This window comes from Thunnus albacares, chromosome 14 (assembly GCF_914725855.1).
Source record: "Thunnus albacares chromosome 14, fThuAlb1.1, whole genome shotgun sequence".
In the NCBI taxonomy this organism is placed as follows: Eukaryota; Metazoa; Chordata; class Actinopteri; order Scombriformes; family Scombridae; genus Thunnus; species Thunnus albacares.
This window is the reverse complement of record NC_058119.1, coordinates 12,388,385-12,405,090: the sequence shown is the minus strand read 5'-3', so window position 1 is coordinate 12,405,090 and position 16,706 is coordinate 12,388,385. Positions and strand designations below refer to the sequence as shown.

The following is a 16,706-nucleotide window of genomic DNA, read 5'->3' as shown; positions in this document are numbered from 1 at the left end:
GTGCAGAAAGCAAGTCTGATTGTGATTGTCAAATGGGTCTCCTTTTCTGTCCCATCTATAGCCTACAAGGCATGACAGCACATGTCATAGATCATATAATATAATACACTGAGGCTGAAATATTGTCCTCTAAGGATTATCTTCATATTGACAGATGAAGGGTTGTATTAATACCTGAGTGAGAATCTCTAGAGGAGAGATGGAATTGTGTGAAATCTTGGCTCTTGTAGGATTTAATTTATCGTCCTTCAGGAAGCTTAGATCTATATTTGCTTGTTTATGCTTAATGTTTACTGACAGCATTATAACACCTCTACCTTCCAATAGCTCATCACCAAACTCACTCTCTTACTGATGGCTGTGAGACAAAAATAATAATGGGGGAACAAACAGCAGCAAGTCTACATCAGTGGTGACTTTTTTGTCTTGACACAGCAGGTGGTGTGTTTTTCTCTCATAGGGGGAACCAGGGGCCATGGGATTACCAGGGCTTGAAGGGCTGCCTGGTGCCAAGGTAAGCAACAGTGTTGGCTCAGAGAAGCGTCTTCTGTACCATGATATAACCTGATTAACTGAGTGAAGGAAAGAGCTTTCTCTATTCACCCTCTTTCAAGAGTTTCTTTCTGAAATAAGATATCCAGCTTTTGAAAAAATGCCAGTGTGAAAGTGCAACACATTCTCGACTTATGGGAAAATAATTACATTTAAGAGAATTCAATCACTTGTCGTTTTTGAAATACTGACTGAAGGGATTTCAGGTTGCAGTAATACCAAAGCCCATTTACCTCCATGGAATAAAAATATCCCTGCATTTAACTTTTCACAACTTCCAAAATCTAAGTCAGTATGGAAAAGTTGGCACTGGTTGATTGCATGGTTTTGTGCATGTTTGTGTGAGTGTGTGTTGAGGATTTGGAACATTTCAGTTTCTGTTTCAGTTCGACATCCCAAGTAATTTATCCTGTAGGGGAATACTTTCACAGGTGTGACATATGCGAAGTGATTGCTGTTGAAATATAAAGAAGGCTTATGTTCATAAAGAGGTTGTTTATCATAAATGTATGTTTATGATTGTAAATAGAAATGAAAAGTGTTTTTGCTCTGCATTTTGTCCCAACAGTGAAGGACCCCAAGAGCATTCATTATACCTGGGTTTACACAGTTGCTGATATCAGTATCTATGTGTCTGTTTGACATGACAGTGATTTATGTGTGTTCTTTATGTAATGTGTGTATCATCTGTCTGACATGTCTGCAATGTTTCCTTCAGGGTGATATTGGTTTGCCTGGTCCACCTGGGATACCAGGTCCTCCAGTAAGTGAGATGTTTTTTCTTTTCAACTAATTTACGCCGACTCATACTCCTCCATAATCAATCATCTGCTGCTGGCAACAAGTCAATGATGTTTCGTGAAGTGCACAGAATAGCAGCTATCAAAACATAAGTCCCACATCACTATATGCTACTTCGATTAAGAACTGAGATATAAACCTGTGCTGTGTTCTGTGGATTTTCTCTGAAGCTATAGTAGGCTGGTTGGTATATTATAAATGGGAGGCTGCAGAGGTGCTGTAGATATGACACCATTGAGGGCCTGTCAAACACAGGCTGCTCTCTTCATATGTTTGTGATTGACAGGGGAAGCCCGGCGCTCGTGGAGAGCCAGGGATCCCAGGAGAGCCGGTGAGCCGCAGCCTCTAACTTTCTTTAAGCTGTCAATCCATGCGTCATTCCTTTGTCACTGCCGACTGACACATTGGCTGTCTCTGTTCTCTGACAGGGTGAGAGGGGGCCGCTCGGAGAGACAGGATTCCCGGGGCCCGAGGGACCCCAAGGTGTTCCTGTAAGGATGCTACATGAATTCAGTTGCTCTTTCCTTTATAATCACTACTAGATGTTGCCAAAGCACGTTCCAATGATGTCCAGGCTGGAAATAGGGCTTAGACTAACACACTGCTCCTTTGCTCCTTACCTGTTGTTGTTTTAGCATTATGTGGCAAAAAAGGACATCAGTCAAGGACAATATGGATAAAATATGTATGTTTGCTATGACATGTCCTGTAGATGAGTACATTCCTTTATGTAATTACCATCAGAGATGGTCTCTGTAATTTCCCTGTAAGCGCACAATGGAACAGTGTTCGCGCAGCAATCAGGATCATTATCCCTTGGATGAGATATCTCATTAACTGTGGAGATTACTAGCAGTGCAACAGTGCTGATCCAATCGAAGGTGGGAGCTGATACAAAATGTCTTTGTTTGTGTTGCACTTCTTGAGCAGGGGAGACCTGGAAAAGATGGAACTCCTGGATACACGGTGAGTTGTGCGTACACGTCGCAAATCCCCTTATAGAAAGTGCTTTACATCAGCCAAGCTACAGAAAGATGGCACAGCAGATTTTTATCCCCCCCCTCAAGCTACAGCATCCTGAGTGCATTAAACCTATTTGCATATTTGAGATTTTAACGATAAAAACTAAATGGAATCCTGAAGATTTAAGGCTTTGTTGACTTTTAGTCTTTTTACCCTAATTATACAGTTAATGCTTTCAGGCAATGATAAAATGTTTGTAATAGAGGGCAGTAGACACTTCGATTAAATATGCATTTTCCTGCCTGATGAACCTGGCTGAAATTGAAACAAATACTGCAGCAAAGTCTGCTTTTAGGTGACTCATCAAATATATTATACACTATTTACTGTGTAATCACACAGAATAAGCTCACAGCCTGCAGAACAAATACGCCATGAAGCCATTTCCAACACATTATACAATACACAATACCCAAACTGGGTTGACTATGTTACTATATTACTGTTGTGTCTTTGATTTCCAAGATATTGTCACCTAACACCTTCATGACAATCCCAACAGTTTATTGTTTTCTTATTATTTTTAGTTAGTATTCTTCCAGTGAAATCTCAGCATTGTACAGAGCCATTCTACAGTCTTATCTTCATGTCTTTCTGCCTAGCTGTCTGACATTTTGGTGTGGCAACAGTGCCATCTAGCAGGTTGTTTTTACTCCTCTACCCACACTCCTTGCACATTGCTTTGTGGTTTAATGTAATGCTCAGGGAAGCAGATTTCAGTGGGCAAGATGATAGATTTAAGCCTCCCATCAGGCATTGGGGAATACAGAGTACTGCAGATTAAAGCAGGCAGGGGAGAACAGCCTCACAAAGAGATGCCCGCTTTAAAACCACATCATGCCAGATTGTCTTTTGCATGGCTCCTGTAATCCAGCAGGAAATTGATACAAAGATGCTCCCAGAGGTATTGCTGTGAGCGCAGTAAAGGAAAGCAATGAGGAGTGACAGGGAGGGATTGGAAGACACAAGATGTTGTGACATGAAGCCAGAGACAGGTATTTTCTCTCCCAGCTCCTCCATACAGTAGAGACAGCTGGTGGGAAAGCAGGCGTTTTTTCAAAAGAAATAGGAGTGATGCAGAGGAGCCATGACATTGCAGAAGGTGAAACACTATACTGGGAGATATTATACAAGCAATACACCTGAGTTGAGTAAGAAGCAATCATTGCACAGTCATCTGAAAAGTATACATTTCTCAAAGTCAAGTAATTCAGGGAAAAGCATGACAAAAAATTCGTAGTTTTTGGGGGTTTTTTGTCAGGCAACTGAACAGAAGCTTCTGCAAATATCAGTGTAAATATAAGCAATATGGCAATTTGGTGGATTTAAATCACATATTTTTGCTGCATATGTACAGATTTGAATAATGGAGTATTGTTTGTGCTCCTGCATGTAAGTGAAGAAAAATACTTGGATTGGAAAGAGGTGGAAAAGCTTTAAGTCAAGCTTTAGTGTTAGCATAATTTCTACCTCCAGTCATTCAGATATTACTGTTTCACCTTTTCAATGAGAGCAAAGCATTCAATTATGTTTTGTTTGATTGTTTTGTTTGTTTTTTTTTGTTTTTTTTTCCAAGGGAGCTACAGGTAGACCAGGGGACAGAGGATCCAAAGGTGAACGTGTAAGTAGCATCATTCCTGTTTTCCTAAAAAGAAGCTGTTTTATGACTCAGAATATAATACACAAAAAAGGTTCTGATGAATAGTAATGCAAGTCTTCACTTCCGCACAAATATGACTAATCCCCACAAGCGCATAAGCACTAGATAAAGGCATTTAACGCTCAATACAGTTTCCTTTTGTATTTGAAAGGCAAAATTAAAGAGCTCTGTCACACTTCCACAGTAATCTATTGCAAATGCTGGTAATAGAGGATGCAAAATGAGGCTTTTAGCTTTATAGTTGGCAACACAAACTCAGGACAGGTGACAGACTGGACACATTAAGAGAAACATTTCAATGTGCACAGCATGTTAAGTGATACAATATTGAGTATGAGTCAAGCCTGAAAATAGTAGTGACTGTGGTGCAATTTATGCCAGCCAGGAAATGTAGCTGTGGATGTTATACTGTAGAATTCAACCAGTTCTGAACATTTTGTTCAGTAATTCACCATTAGATACTGTTTGTCTTGGCTTCAATACTGCAGGGTGACCCTGGAATTCCTGGAGAAAGAGGTGTTCAGGGCGAGAGAGGACGCACGGGGGATTCTGGCCCAATTGGACAGATCGGACCAAAGGGCCAAAAAGGTGAACCTGGCCTTCAAGGACAGTTAGGGAGTGAAGGCTTCCTGGTGAGTTGTAAATTTTACCATTACCAAACAAAGCAAACAAAGACTATCTTCCCAGATGATAAAAACCATAATCTGCCTACTTCCTTCCCCAAGCTTGTGTAACTATTTCAGTTCTTGCTCCCTGTATGGAAAATGGTGCAGCCACAGATTTCTGCATGAAACATCAAACAAGGCTAGGGAGGTTGCTGTTCTCTCTCTGCTCAACGCTTCCCACTCCTGATCATCTAGGCGCAACAGAGGGTCAGAGAGGGAGGGAGATGGAGACACAGAAAGACAGAGATATGTGGGTGTGCCCAGAGCTCTGCAAAGTGCTAAAAACACCTCCGTGTGTCACAGACATTTTACACATACTGTACACAGTCACAACAGTTATATAACATTCACAGCAGAGATGAAAAAGTGTTTAGAATGCAAAGATTCAAGGTCCAAGGCTACTATTGTTTTTTCCATTGTTACTGGTGTAGCAGCCCTGGAGCTCAGTGCTGTTGAGAAAGGTGCACATGACTGACACAAAGTGCACCGTCTATTTAAACCATGTTATTTTTTTCAAATCGTTTGAGTGGCAGAGCATGTATAATTATATATACTACCTATATTTTACTGTACATACATGTTAGAAGCATACAGAGCTGGCATGACAACCTATAATTTTGGCCTTAGGCACAGACACAAAAATATTACTGCAGAAGTAGACATTAAGTAACACCATGAAATCTCTTCATAGTTAATATTCTACCTCTGAATCCATTTTATTTATAGCCGGGTTTAAGCCACAGATGCTGTGTTACAGTATAATGCAGTGGGGATTTCACTGAACAGTTAGAAAAAAGGATTTTTTAAAAATGTAATTTTAACAGTAATCTCCTCTTCCTGAAGTTGTGTTCAACATGGATGGTTTCCACAAGCTGTTTGGAAGAGATCGTTGAGTTGAGATTCATGACAGACATCCACTTGATTTTCATACTGTGATAACTATCATCTCTACTGTATCACCTCTGCTGCCACTTCATTGTGAATGAAAAATGACTTACTGCTGTCTCTTAATTGTATTTTTTTCTTGTTGTTATTGCTGTTGTTAAAAATGCTTCAGTAAAGTGTGTATTATTCTCCCTCCACAAATACAGGATGATTCCAGCTTCATGGAAGAACTCAAAATGTTTATCAAAAATGAAGTATTGAGGATCTTTGAAGGTACAAATTGATCAAAATGTATTTTACATGTTTTTTTTCTATGTTGTCCATCTGTATTCTATGTTTTTCTGCCCTCTGTTATCTATCCAAACATTCTAAATGTCAATTTTTATTTTTCTTGCCTTGTAGAAAAGCTATCAAGCGTTGCCATGCAGCAGAAGACACCTGCAGGCATCTTAGCTTCGCAAGTCCAAGGTCCTCCAGGACCTCGTGGCAAGGACGGATTACCAGGCCCGCCAGGAGAGCCTGGACCTCCTGGTCCTCAAGGTAGGAGCTCAGGCTGTCAGGGTGAGGTGCTGGATGTTAACACCACCTTCTCTTAAAATATGAATTAGAAATAACACTCTTAACCTTTGACTCCTCAAAACTATTGGTGAAACTGGATTAACCCTTTGTTGTCTGATGTAATTTATCTATGTATGTGTATGTGTGTACACCTCTTTTGTGCTTTAAATATACCAATTAGTCCAACTACCATACAGTATGTTGTACCTAACATGTATATTTGAAGGAGGCATCATTTACAACTATATACACAAGGCTGCAGGTTGACATGAACTTTTCAAAGTGAACTGCAGCAGCCTTCAGTTAAAGATGTTTTGTTTTACATAAAAAGCTGGGATGAAGAATTGGTGATTATATTCGGAGTGGGGAACCAATGCAGGCTGACAATTGTATTTTGTAGGGATTCATGGGTATTTTTCTCTTGCTTAGACCCATATATCAATGCAGACTGAGGGGCGGGAAGCAGAGGAAAGGCCAGGAGTGTGGTGCACAGCGGCTCTCTGGGAAAAATGAAGACAAACGAAGAATTGGCTGTGAATAAGAGAAAGAATTATCAATGTGGACAGGAAAGAGCCCCAGTATTGATACCTCACTCCAGGAAAGAAAGCTCTAAAATACAAAAGGAGCTTAGTCAGGAAAGAGGGTGGACATTCTTTATCAAACTGATACAACTTTCTGACTGCTCATACTACAGTAATGGTGGTCAGGCTTTATACCTCAAACTCGTTTAGAATTGTATTGTGTCCGCAGCAGAACTATGGTATCTTAACATTTGAAGAGGAGGAGGTGTGTTACCTGTTGGTGCAGATCAAAGCACCACTGCATTGGCCTTTCTCCTTGAGCTTTGTATCTACCTCACATTATTCAAGACCATTTACACTTTTAACCCACTGCTATAATATAAAATGATGCTTTCATTCATGAATAATATCATTAATGTAGGCAACTACTAGACTATAAATATTTGTGCTGTGTCAATGCCGTTTGCATTACACATGTCCTGGATTTTGTCTTGCTTGTTTTATTTTTTACTGCTTCAAAAGTGTTTTATAGGTGATTCTTAATGCAGCTTTGCAATAAATATTTATTGAAAAATAAAGAGGAAAGTTATTTCCCTTGATAAATCAAAAATTCAACAACTTCTTATTTTTTTTCTTTGTTGACTTGTGCCTCCACTCAGCTGGGGAGAGAGTTTGGGGTAATATTTCCTCATTATTTCTCGTCATCCTCCGCTGGAGACTGTGCTCCTCTGGAATATCCAATTTGACTTCTTCTCCAATATGCCAAAATGAATTGTTTATGGAGAAAAATAACCCCTCTCTTGAATTCACAGTCTTTTTTTCGCCATGGTTTGATTTCACATGGGTGAAAGTCTCAAGCTGTTGGGTAATACCCATAAGGATGCATGCTGAAGAGCATCATTTCTCTCTTTTTTTGTTTTTTTCCTTCTCCTTTGTTGTAATTGAGTGTTCATTTATCATTCTATTCATTTTTTACTTTTGAGATTGCTATGAAAATACTCACTGATGTAAGTCATTGTGTTTAAGTGCAAATTTCATCAATTCTACATTTTGTTGTTTTGACATTCATTTTTTATTTTGTATCTCAGTGTCTTCTGTATATTCATTAATACTGACTGAAACAAAGTGTCTCTTATTATATCAGGCTGTTAAGTGTGTATTTCAGAGCTGCTCTGCTTTGTGTTGTACAATATGGAAATATCAGTAAATATCCCACAGTAATTGGTCTTTGATGGAGCAGCTGCTCAAAGAAAGGTGTTTTTTCCCTTTTATAAGGCATAGCATGAATAAATAGGTGTTCCTTTTACTGTTTACGACAGTGCACAACAGGTGCAGGATTGCAATCCTATCAGTCAAGCATGAAAAGCAACTCTGTGGCAAAATGATTGTTTTTATTTATGTATTTTGTCCATTAGTGCCCCTAGAAACAATTTGTTTTCAACCAAGTACAGACACACTATGGCATTTTCGATTTATCAGAGTGCACCAATACAGCGTGCCACCCAAGCTTATTGCCCTGTGTGCTATTCAGTATTTTTTTTTGCTTAAGGTACAGTGTTCTTTTCTCCATGGAACGTCTGCTCCCTGAATGAATGCCCCAGGCTCTGTGAGTGTTGAAAGAAGTCTCATTATTGCGGCAATGTGTGGATAGCCCCTCTCTCTTTGAGACTCAGTTTTGGAGCATTCATAAGCCTTTTTTCTGAGATTTCCTCTGACATGCAAGCGTTGAAGCGTTTCCCCTTTGGGCCAGGCGGTGCAATGCTTGATACTCCTGTCAGTGTTTCTGATGCACACCATGCAACCACTGGTCCTGAGACTCCATTACTTTAAGTGCCTCATGGGGAAATATTTTCACAGCCCCTCAAATTCTTACTTGGTATGCTGCTGTTTTTGAACTGTAAAGACTTAACGGCTTTGCATGGAGTGAGAAAGCCTTTAAAAAAATACATTTGTGTGCATATTGTTATAAGCAAAACACAAGCTGGACTGATTTAAAGATTAGTGGGAATGCTTTGATATCTGTACTCATCGGCATCTTTTTTGACAGACTAAGCATGCACTTGTGTTCATCACTGCTTTGTGTCATGCAACAGCCAATCACCATCACAGAAAATACATAACATATATTAACACAAGATAATCTAGTTTTCCTTCTGTAGTCAAACAGAAACAAATCAGTTTTTATGCTCTAGAATTTTATTTCAGTTTATGATCATGTTTATGTTTAAAAGAGAATTACATTTCCTTTGAACATTATGAGCATCAGAGTTTGTTATCATGAATAGAAATGATTGTTTTCTGCATCTGTTGCATCTATTTGTTTCCTCTAGAATGAACCAACCTTTGATTAGGTCTGTCTTTTCATTCTGAATGCCTTTAGTGACCCTCGTGTCTGACCTCGAATTGAAAAAAAGCCTCTTTGCTCTGTTTTGAAATCTTCAAAGATATTTGCTTGTGGCCCTATTGTTGACAGAAAGCTGTACAAGCCCACGACGCCTCCTTCTTCCAACACTAACACACAGATGGCTTGTTTGATGATTTCTATTTTGACAGGATGTCAGTACATCTTTTATTATTCAAAGCTTTGGGATTGAAACTGGGAATCCAGAGTAGCCTGTTTCTACATGAACTACCAAAGCTTCTCTTCTCAAAATAAGTGCAGAATTGATGCCTGACATTATTGTGGTATTGGTGTTATTTATATCATCAAGAAGCTAACCTGTATGAGTCCCTGGACAGATGAAAAGGTTGCATAAGTGTATCCTCATCTTGAAAGTCCTTGGATTACAACGTGTTGTGGCGTTTGTACTAATCTTACTAACTGTACGCACTCCATAAATGTGAAACCATACAGGTCTTCATCATCTTTCCAGTATATGTACTTTGTCCAATCAGAGTGTTGTGTCTGTCTACAGGATACAGGGGTCAGAAAGGAGAACGAGGCCAGCTTGGTCTGGGGTTACCAGGTGATCCAGGACCCATCGGGCCACCAGGTAAGACATATTAGCATCAAAAGGGCATACTAGTTAAATAATTTACAGTATATATTTGGAAGTTTATGGTGAAATGAATGTTTGGGCTATTGGTTTAGCTAAACTCTGCAGTTTCCCTCAGCTCTACAGAGCAATTCAGCATCTTTTAATTAATTCCTTTTGGTTTTGGTTTTGGTTCAGTCTCTGAAAAATGATAAATGCACTGGAGGCTTCCTGCAAAGCACAAAAACACCAGACAGACAAAGTTAGTGACTAGCTGCTAAACACTGTAGAGCATTTAGCAGTTTAAGAGTCAGATATTTCCCTCAGGAGTTGGTGGAGACCAAAACAGAGCATACTTGTTCCGCTGCCCAGAAGTTGTCAAACAATCAGTAAATCCATCTTTAAATATTAATTCCAAGCCTTTTCAGTACTGACACTTTTATAGTATATAGCCATGTAATAACTACCGTCCATTACCTAGTGAAATGTAAGGAGGCAGGGCAGCCTCGCCTCCCCTACATCTACCATGATATATCAGGTTTTCCTAGTACCCATCTACTGAAGACAGGGAAGTGTGGTGTAAGACCTCACTATGATATCAGAGAGCTGGGGCCATGTCAAGCCTCAAATCTTAAAGTCTTTTTCAGTCTCTATTTAATATCTCAACATATTGGAGATAAGCACAGCTCCCAGATTGCATTATGTTTCCAAAACTCAGGCGCTGCTGTGACATAAATGGGACCCCAGCAGAGGACAAAATGCTGCGGTGACAGAGCGGTGATGTTCTGTCAAGTAAAAGCACAGTTTGCAAAGTTTCACTGAACACATCCTGAGATGTCAGCTTGTCCCCTGCTCCTGTGAACTAAAAAATAACTTCCCACACCCTGATGGAGAGATGAGACTTGACTTCCAGCCTGTGACAGTAGGAGTCACAGACTGGCAGATAGTCACTCATCCTATCTACAGTATGTACAGTATGTGCATAATGTATGTGCAGGGCAAAGGGAACTTGGCTATATGTCCTCTGGAGAGGACAAATCATAGCTGTTGAAAGACATCATCTCTAGGGAAGCACAGTGATAGGAAGCACCTTCAGCTAAATCTGTGGACAGAGTTGGAAAGTACTTGAACTCTCTGCTATGAATGTGCTGACCGACTGTGTTGGTTTTCCCTATGCTCTTAGATTTACATGGCCCTGTATAACAGAGGCAGCTATAACACCATAACATTTCTGCCAGCCAGTGTTTCCTTTGCCATTTCTTGGCCAATCCTAATGAGGGACAGCTTGTACTCCTTGACATCCACATAGAGCTGATATCCTCTGGATCACCTACAGGTTCATGTGGACTGTATGAATCACATACAGCAGATTCACAAAACTCCTCATTATCAGTTTTACTATAAGGGAGCAAGAGAACTCGTGGCAGGTCACAACTTTGTCGATGGTTCTCAGGAGGACTTTGCAACACTGGAGAAAAGGCAGGGAGCATCTCAGTGAATGGAGGAAAAAAAAACAATAATTTCAGGTAATTTGTGAGAGTGACCACGATATCCATTTGCCATCTTTGCTTTCATCTCTTTGTGCCCTGATGGACTTTTGACTTTGATGGTGGCCACCTGAATACACTGATTTACCAAATGGAACAAATTTGCACTGATACTGACGGTATGAGTAGCCACAGTACTGTGTGTGAGCAGCTAAGGAGGAGATGGATGTGGGAGTGATGAAAAGGGCAAGTTGTGTTTTCAGAGGGAGGAAAAGGACAAGGCAGAACCTGTGATTCCCTTTGTATAAACTGTAGAGGAGGCAGGCTCCCGTGTTGTGCTGTGAGTGGTCTGACTGATGTAATGGACACTCCTAAGCCTGGACTGCAGTGGAGGGCTTTTTTTAAAGGCTTGGAGAGATAAGCCGGGAAGAAAGTGTTAAGTTTGGCAGAAAGAAACAAAGACTTTGTATGTTTGTGTTTGTGCTGTATGGACATCCTACAGTAATTTGAGAGACAAAGAAGCCATGTGGATTGCTTTGCCACTCGTACTAGCTGTTGCTAAGTAACATCTCATCTGCTACGATGACCTCATCATATTGGAGAGTGAGGAAATGTACTTTCTCTGTCCTTCATTTTCATTACAGTGACATTAAAGAATTCCAATAATTGTAAATTAGATACACAGCTTTTGAGAAAAAAGAAAACTACTATTAAAAATGCCTGCTGGTGTTAAAGCAAAACACATTATATGTTATTGTCAGGGTTATGCCATCTTAATAACCTCACCCTAACCTGGGCTGGAGGATAGATGGACATGTGAAATCAATATCAGGATGTCACTAAGAATATTTTTCTGATATCGATGTGTCTCTGTATGCAAAATCAGTTATAGCAATGTTCCTCTACAACACACTTTCTTGTGTTACCATTTGCACAAAGAAAACAACCCTGTGCCTCCATGAGACAAAAAAGTGCTATATGCAGCTTCTCACAACATCCCAAATCCAATGCTGTATAGCTAATGTGTGTATGGACAGTGTATGACTGTGTGTGTGTGTGTGTGTGTGTGTGTGTTTGTGTGATTGAACATGTGCGTCTGCCAAACCACAGTTTTTAATTTTATCACTAATGGCTCTACTGAACAATGATAAAGTGCAGCCTGCAGCAGGAATTAATAATGTCTAATTCTCTGTCAAGGCCCTCCTGGGATCACTTCTTCTCAGGGCCTTCCTGGCTCTCCGGGGCCCCGTGGACCTCCCGGGACATGTGACCCCAGTGACTGTCTTCTTCCATCCTTATGAACCCCAGCAGAGCGGTTTAAGCTGGCGCGATGACGGCCGTCCAGCTCTGAGCTCAGTACTGCAGCCAGACACGATACAGAACAGGAGAGAGATGGCCTCACTGTATCTGACAGCTTCCTCCGCTCTGGTTTATCAAACACACTCACAACTGACCTCTTTTGTTCGATTCACTATAACATTTGGATGCAGTAGGGGCTTTTTTTTCTAGGATTGCTATTGGGTTTGTTTTGAATGTGATAGAAAACCTTTGAGTTGTTTGTTTTTGTTTTTTTGTTGTTGTTTTTTTTTGCATTGCTTTACTTTTAAGTTATTTCTTGATTTCACATCCCCTACTGTGATGTAATGCATTCCTTGTCAGCTCTCATTATGTCTTTCAAGACCATGAAATGACTTTGTTTTTCATCAAGTGCAGTGCTGTCTGAAAACATGATCTTAATTATTTGTTTGCCTCCTCGATGGGCATGCCTATGCACTCTTCTGTTCTTATTCAGATAAGCCATTGTGCTGGCAGAAGGTACATCTCATGCGTGCGTGTGTGTGTGTGTATGTGTGTGAGAGACAGAGATTAACTGAGTGAATGTACTTGTTTTATGTGTGGGTGTGAGAGAATAGGATTTTTGAAACTCCTTTTGCAACCAAAGTGCAGCAGACGTGTCTGATATAGAAATTATTTATTTTAAGAATGTATTTAAAAGATGGTACTAATAATTGTAGTAAATGTAGCATGGACATTGAGTAATATTACTACTAGAAGGTGGATTCACACATTTCTGGATTATTAATAGTTTTTTTAAACGATTACTCATGACAGATCTGCATTGTGCATGATAATCATTTTTTTTAAAGAATCTCTGGTATAATCATAATTAAAGATGTCTTCCATTTTCTTTAGGTTATGCATTGATACATGACTGCTCATCAGTGAGGTTTTCCGTAGCTTTTATAATAGAAAAACCTACAACTCATACTGTAAAACACACACACATCAAGGGCAGATTTCTACACATGAAAAGAATGTACTTTAACTGTTGTTAATGTTTAACGACTGTGACGTGACCTCACATTTAACTTTACTGTTAATTAATCTGTTAATAAGTTAAACGAGTGACTGTTTTTTTTCTTTTTTCCCTGTCTAATGGGGCTTGTAATGGGACCTGACAATATAATTACATAAGCAAGTTATATCATTGTAATGATGTATTAAGGTTCTCACTTTTGTTATTGATCATACATCGTTTGCAAATGTTGGATTTTTTTTTTGTGTCTGAGGTGATTTATTAATATTTATTGTTTACATGGTGTGGTGTATGATGATTCCTCTGCATGGTTTATATGTATATTTTTGATTTCCAGCCACACAAAGGTAATCAGAATACTACACTGCAATGTCAGACATTTTGTTTTGGTGAAACACTGTACTCAGAAATCTACTTGAACTTTCTTTTTGTTTATTTAACAGTAACTTCCTGGTTTTTCTCTTTCACTGACCAGCACTGTGTGTCACTATGTATCATTGAGTTTTGGGTGCCGTAAGACTGGAGTTTTGATTTAGTTGAAGGTTTTGAGTCAACTTTACCTAAACAGGCCATATGATTTATCTTTAAATCTGAAAAGATAAAAAGATAAGAGATAATATGTTATTCATTAAAATAACTTTTAAATTTGGATTTAAATTAATACCTTATTTGAAGATTTTAAAGGAAAACCCCAATTTGTTCATTGAACCATAGCCTAAATTTTTTAATAACTCAAAACAATAAAGTAAATCTAAGTTTTATATAAATAGATAATTGGCCTGTATTACTTTCCTCGAGCTTTTCATTTTGAGTGCTGTTTAATAGAGTTGGACTCAAAGGCTTTAATTTTACTTTTAAGTGTCCTGCTGTGGTTAATGTTTGAAAAGCTATGTGGGTGTATCTGAAATTTTCTAACTAAGAATTCAATTCTGTCTGTATTTCATCCTTCAGATCTGTTTGACACTTTTTTACTTCATGTCTCACATCACAGAAAGTCATCATGCTTCTCTTACACATGTAAATTATAACTTACATCTCACCCTGAAGTTACAGAGGACTTTTTTTTTTTTTTTTGTATTTTCTCTCAGCATGCCGGCTTGGTTTTTTTTATCTCTTCTCAATTTTATCAGTGTGAGTGGGTTTAGAGGGGTATTAAGGTGCCACTGACTTCATTTGTGAGTTGAAAGAGCCCCCTGCTGGACATGTTTTTTTTTTTCTTATTGCTTGTAATGTGAATGAAAAACAATCTTTCTTTGGGTTATAGGCTACATAAAACCCCTCCCTCTATTGGCTTCTGTCCTTTCATCACACTCATTTTCATATTCTGCTTAATGGGTTCCCCTTAGAGACAATAACTCCGACCTTGACCAAATTCGAATGAGACAGCATCAGCAAACTAAATGTGATCTGAACTTTTTGGTTTTGCTTTTGATGAGAGCAACTCTCGCCGTATATTGAATTTAGCTTGTATTAATATTAATGTGCACTGGTTTGTGACTTCAATTTAGCTAAACAGTATGATAACTAGAGAGGACACAAAATGGCTGCTGATGTCACAGCCCACTTCACTTGCAATTTTGTGCCAGTCATTTTACATCGCTCCAAGTTAAAATCCATTTATTGTAAGTGGAAAATGTCAGATGAACGCAAACTCAAAGGATAGAGGTGTGGCAGGTTTTAGCATCCTTTGGAAATGCTGTTATACATCCTCAGATAGGCTGATCAAATAATGCAAAATTCACTTAGAACAATAACGTCATCCACATATTTCATTATTGCATATTTTACAGTAATGTAAGTTGATCCTGTTGCCACATATAATCTAATCTTGTAAATAAGCTTGTAATGAGGGAGAATATGGATCAGCCTCTCAGCATGGTCTCTCGGATTAAAAATGTTTGCCTGCTGCTCTCTCTGTATCTCCGCTCTACTCCTTTCATAAGCTCATGTCGTGCTGAGTGACTTCAATGCGTGTTTTTTGAAAGTCTTTGTTTCGTTGAATATCTACCTCAGTCTTGGTTTGCCACATGTCTACACAATTAGCTACTTTGGGAAAAAAATATATCACAACAATAACTATTGCCTTTCACTGAAAAAGCAATTAAAACCTTGTGTATATGAAAAACATCCTGAATGTGCACATCAGTATCAATGAGTTGTTGATAGAGAGGAGGGGTAGTAATGTTCCTCTGGTGGAGGATGATCCACTATTCTGTATCCTGTGTGCGTGGCTCTACACAAATTGAAAGATAGCTAAACAGATGTACTAGGCACTGAAAGGTCTAAATGATGACTCAGACGTGGAAGTGAAGTTGAGGCCTGTTTACTTATCTTCGTCAACTTGCTTTTTTTCCATATTTTTTCCGAAACCGCGATACTTAAAATAAATACACAAGAAAATGTTCTTAACTTTAAGTTAAAGAGTGTAGAAATGTAAATACCCGCTTGATACCACATAATTAGACAGATGGCTGAACTACATGTGGATGCAAAGGATTAGAGAGAGAGTTCTAGAGCACCTTACTGTACAAAATCTAAAGTCAAAATGGCTGGTCTCAAACTATGACCCTACCCATGTGATCACAAATGACCAATAGAGAACAATGTAATTTAAAGCTACAGTACTTTCAGCTGACCGCAGTCTTCAAAGTAACCACTTGTAGATGCTAAAATGCTCTTCATCTACATGTAACATCACACTCCCCGCTTGGTATTGTACACAATACCACTATCAATTTTGTAGTAAAGTCCAACAGGCTGAAGAAAATAAGGCAAGGAACTGTCCATGGTAGAGGCTTTGGGGGACTTAGGGGAGGATAGGTACCACTACTTCAGTCAGTGAGGAAGGTCCTAAAGTGCCCCCTTTGGTGACCTTTAGCTCAAGCTTCCTGACCTTCCCTTCGCTGTCAGAGTGAGCCTTGGTGACGAGAGCCATAGGCTGCTGGTTTCTTTTCACCTGAGTGTCTCTGAGCAGCACCATGTCTCCTTCCTTGACGTTGGGCTGACTGCCACTTGCTTTGGCTGTGGAGAGCAGAGAGATATTCTCACCTCCATCTCTCCCAAAGGCATTTGCAAAGTACTGGACTCATTGATGAGAGGGTGTTTCTCCTCTATCTCAAGCAGACCATGCTGTAGTCGACCACCTAGTCTTAGGAGTCCATTGCCATCAAGCTCCCTCAGGGGACTATTTTTGGAAATGACTTTCCCTCTCTTCAAACAGGACACCCCAGCTTGGTATGCCTCCTTTTGTACACATCCAAAG

General features: G+C 39.4%; 1 protein-coding gene across 5 annotated transcripts in view; it reads left to right on the top strand.

Annotated features, from left to right (window-relative positions):
- Window positions 1–14,731, top strand: part of LOC122997513 (collagen alpha-1(XIX) chain) — a 95,050-nt gene extending 80,319 nt beyond the window's left edge. For 4 of the 5 annotated variants that reach the window (XM_044373698.1, XM_044373696.1, XM_044373695.1 and 1 more), the window contains 11 exons: window positions 461–514; window positions 1,271–1,315; window positions 1,640–1,684; window positions 1,782–1,844; window positions 2,284–2,319; window positions 3,953–3,997; window positions 4,525–4,668; window positions 5,793–5,859; window positions 5,989–6,126; window positions 9,581–9,658; window positions 12,325–14,731. In XM_044373698.1, the coding sequence (XP_044229633.1) occupies window positions 461–514; window positions 1,271–1,315; window positions 1,640–1,684; window positions 1,782–1,844; window positions 2,284–2,319; window positions 3,953–3,997; window positions 4,525–4,668; window positions 5,793–5,859; window positions 5,989–6,126; window positions 9,581–9,658; window positions 12,325–12,428 (819 nt within the window). In that variant the 3' untranslated portion in view covers window positions 12,429–14,731. Of the gene's footprint in view, window positions 1–460; window positions 515–1,270; window positions 1,316–1,639; window positions 1,685–1,781; window positions 1,845–2,283; window positions 2,320–3,952; window positions 3,998–4,524; window positions 4,669–5,792; window positions 5,860–5,988; window positions 6,127–6,573; window positions 7,207–9,580; window positions 9,659–12,324 lie in introns of those variants that run through there. The other variant, XM_044373697.1, reaches the window with a different exon arrangement.
- The last annotated feature ends 1,975 nt before the right edge of the window (window positions 14,732–16,706 follow it).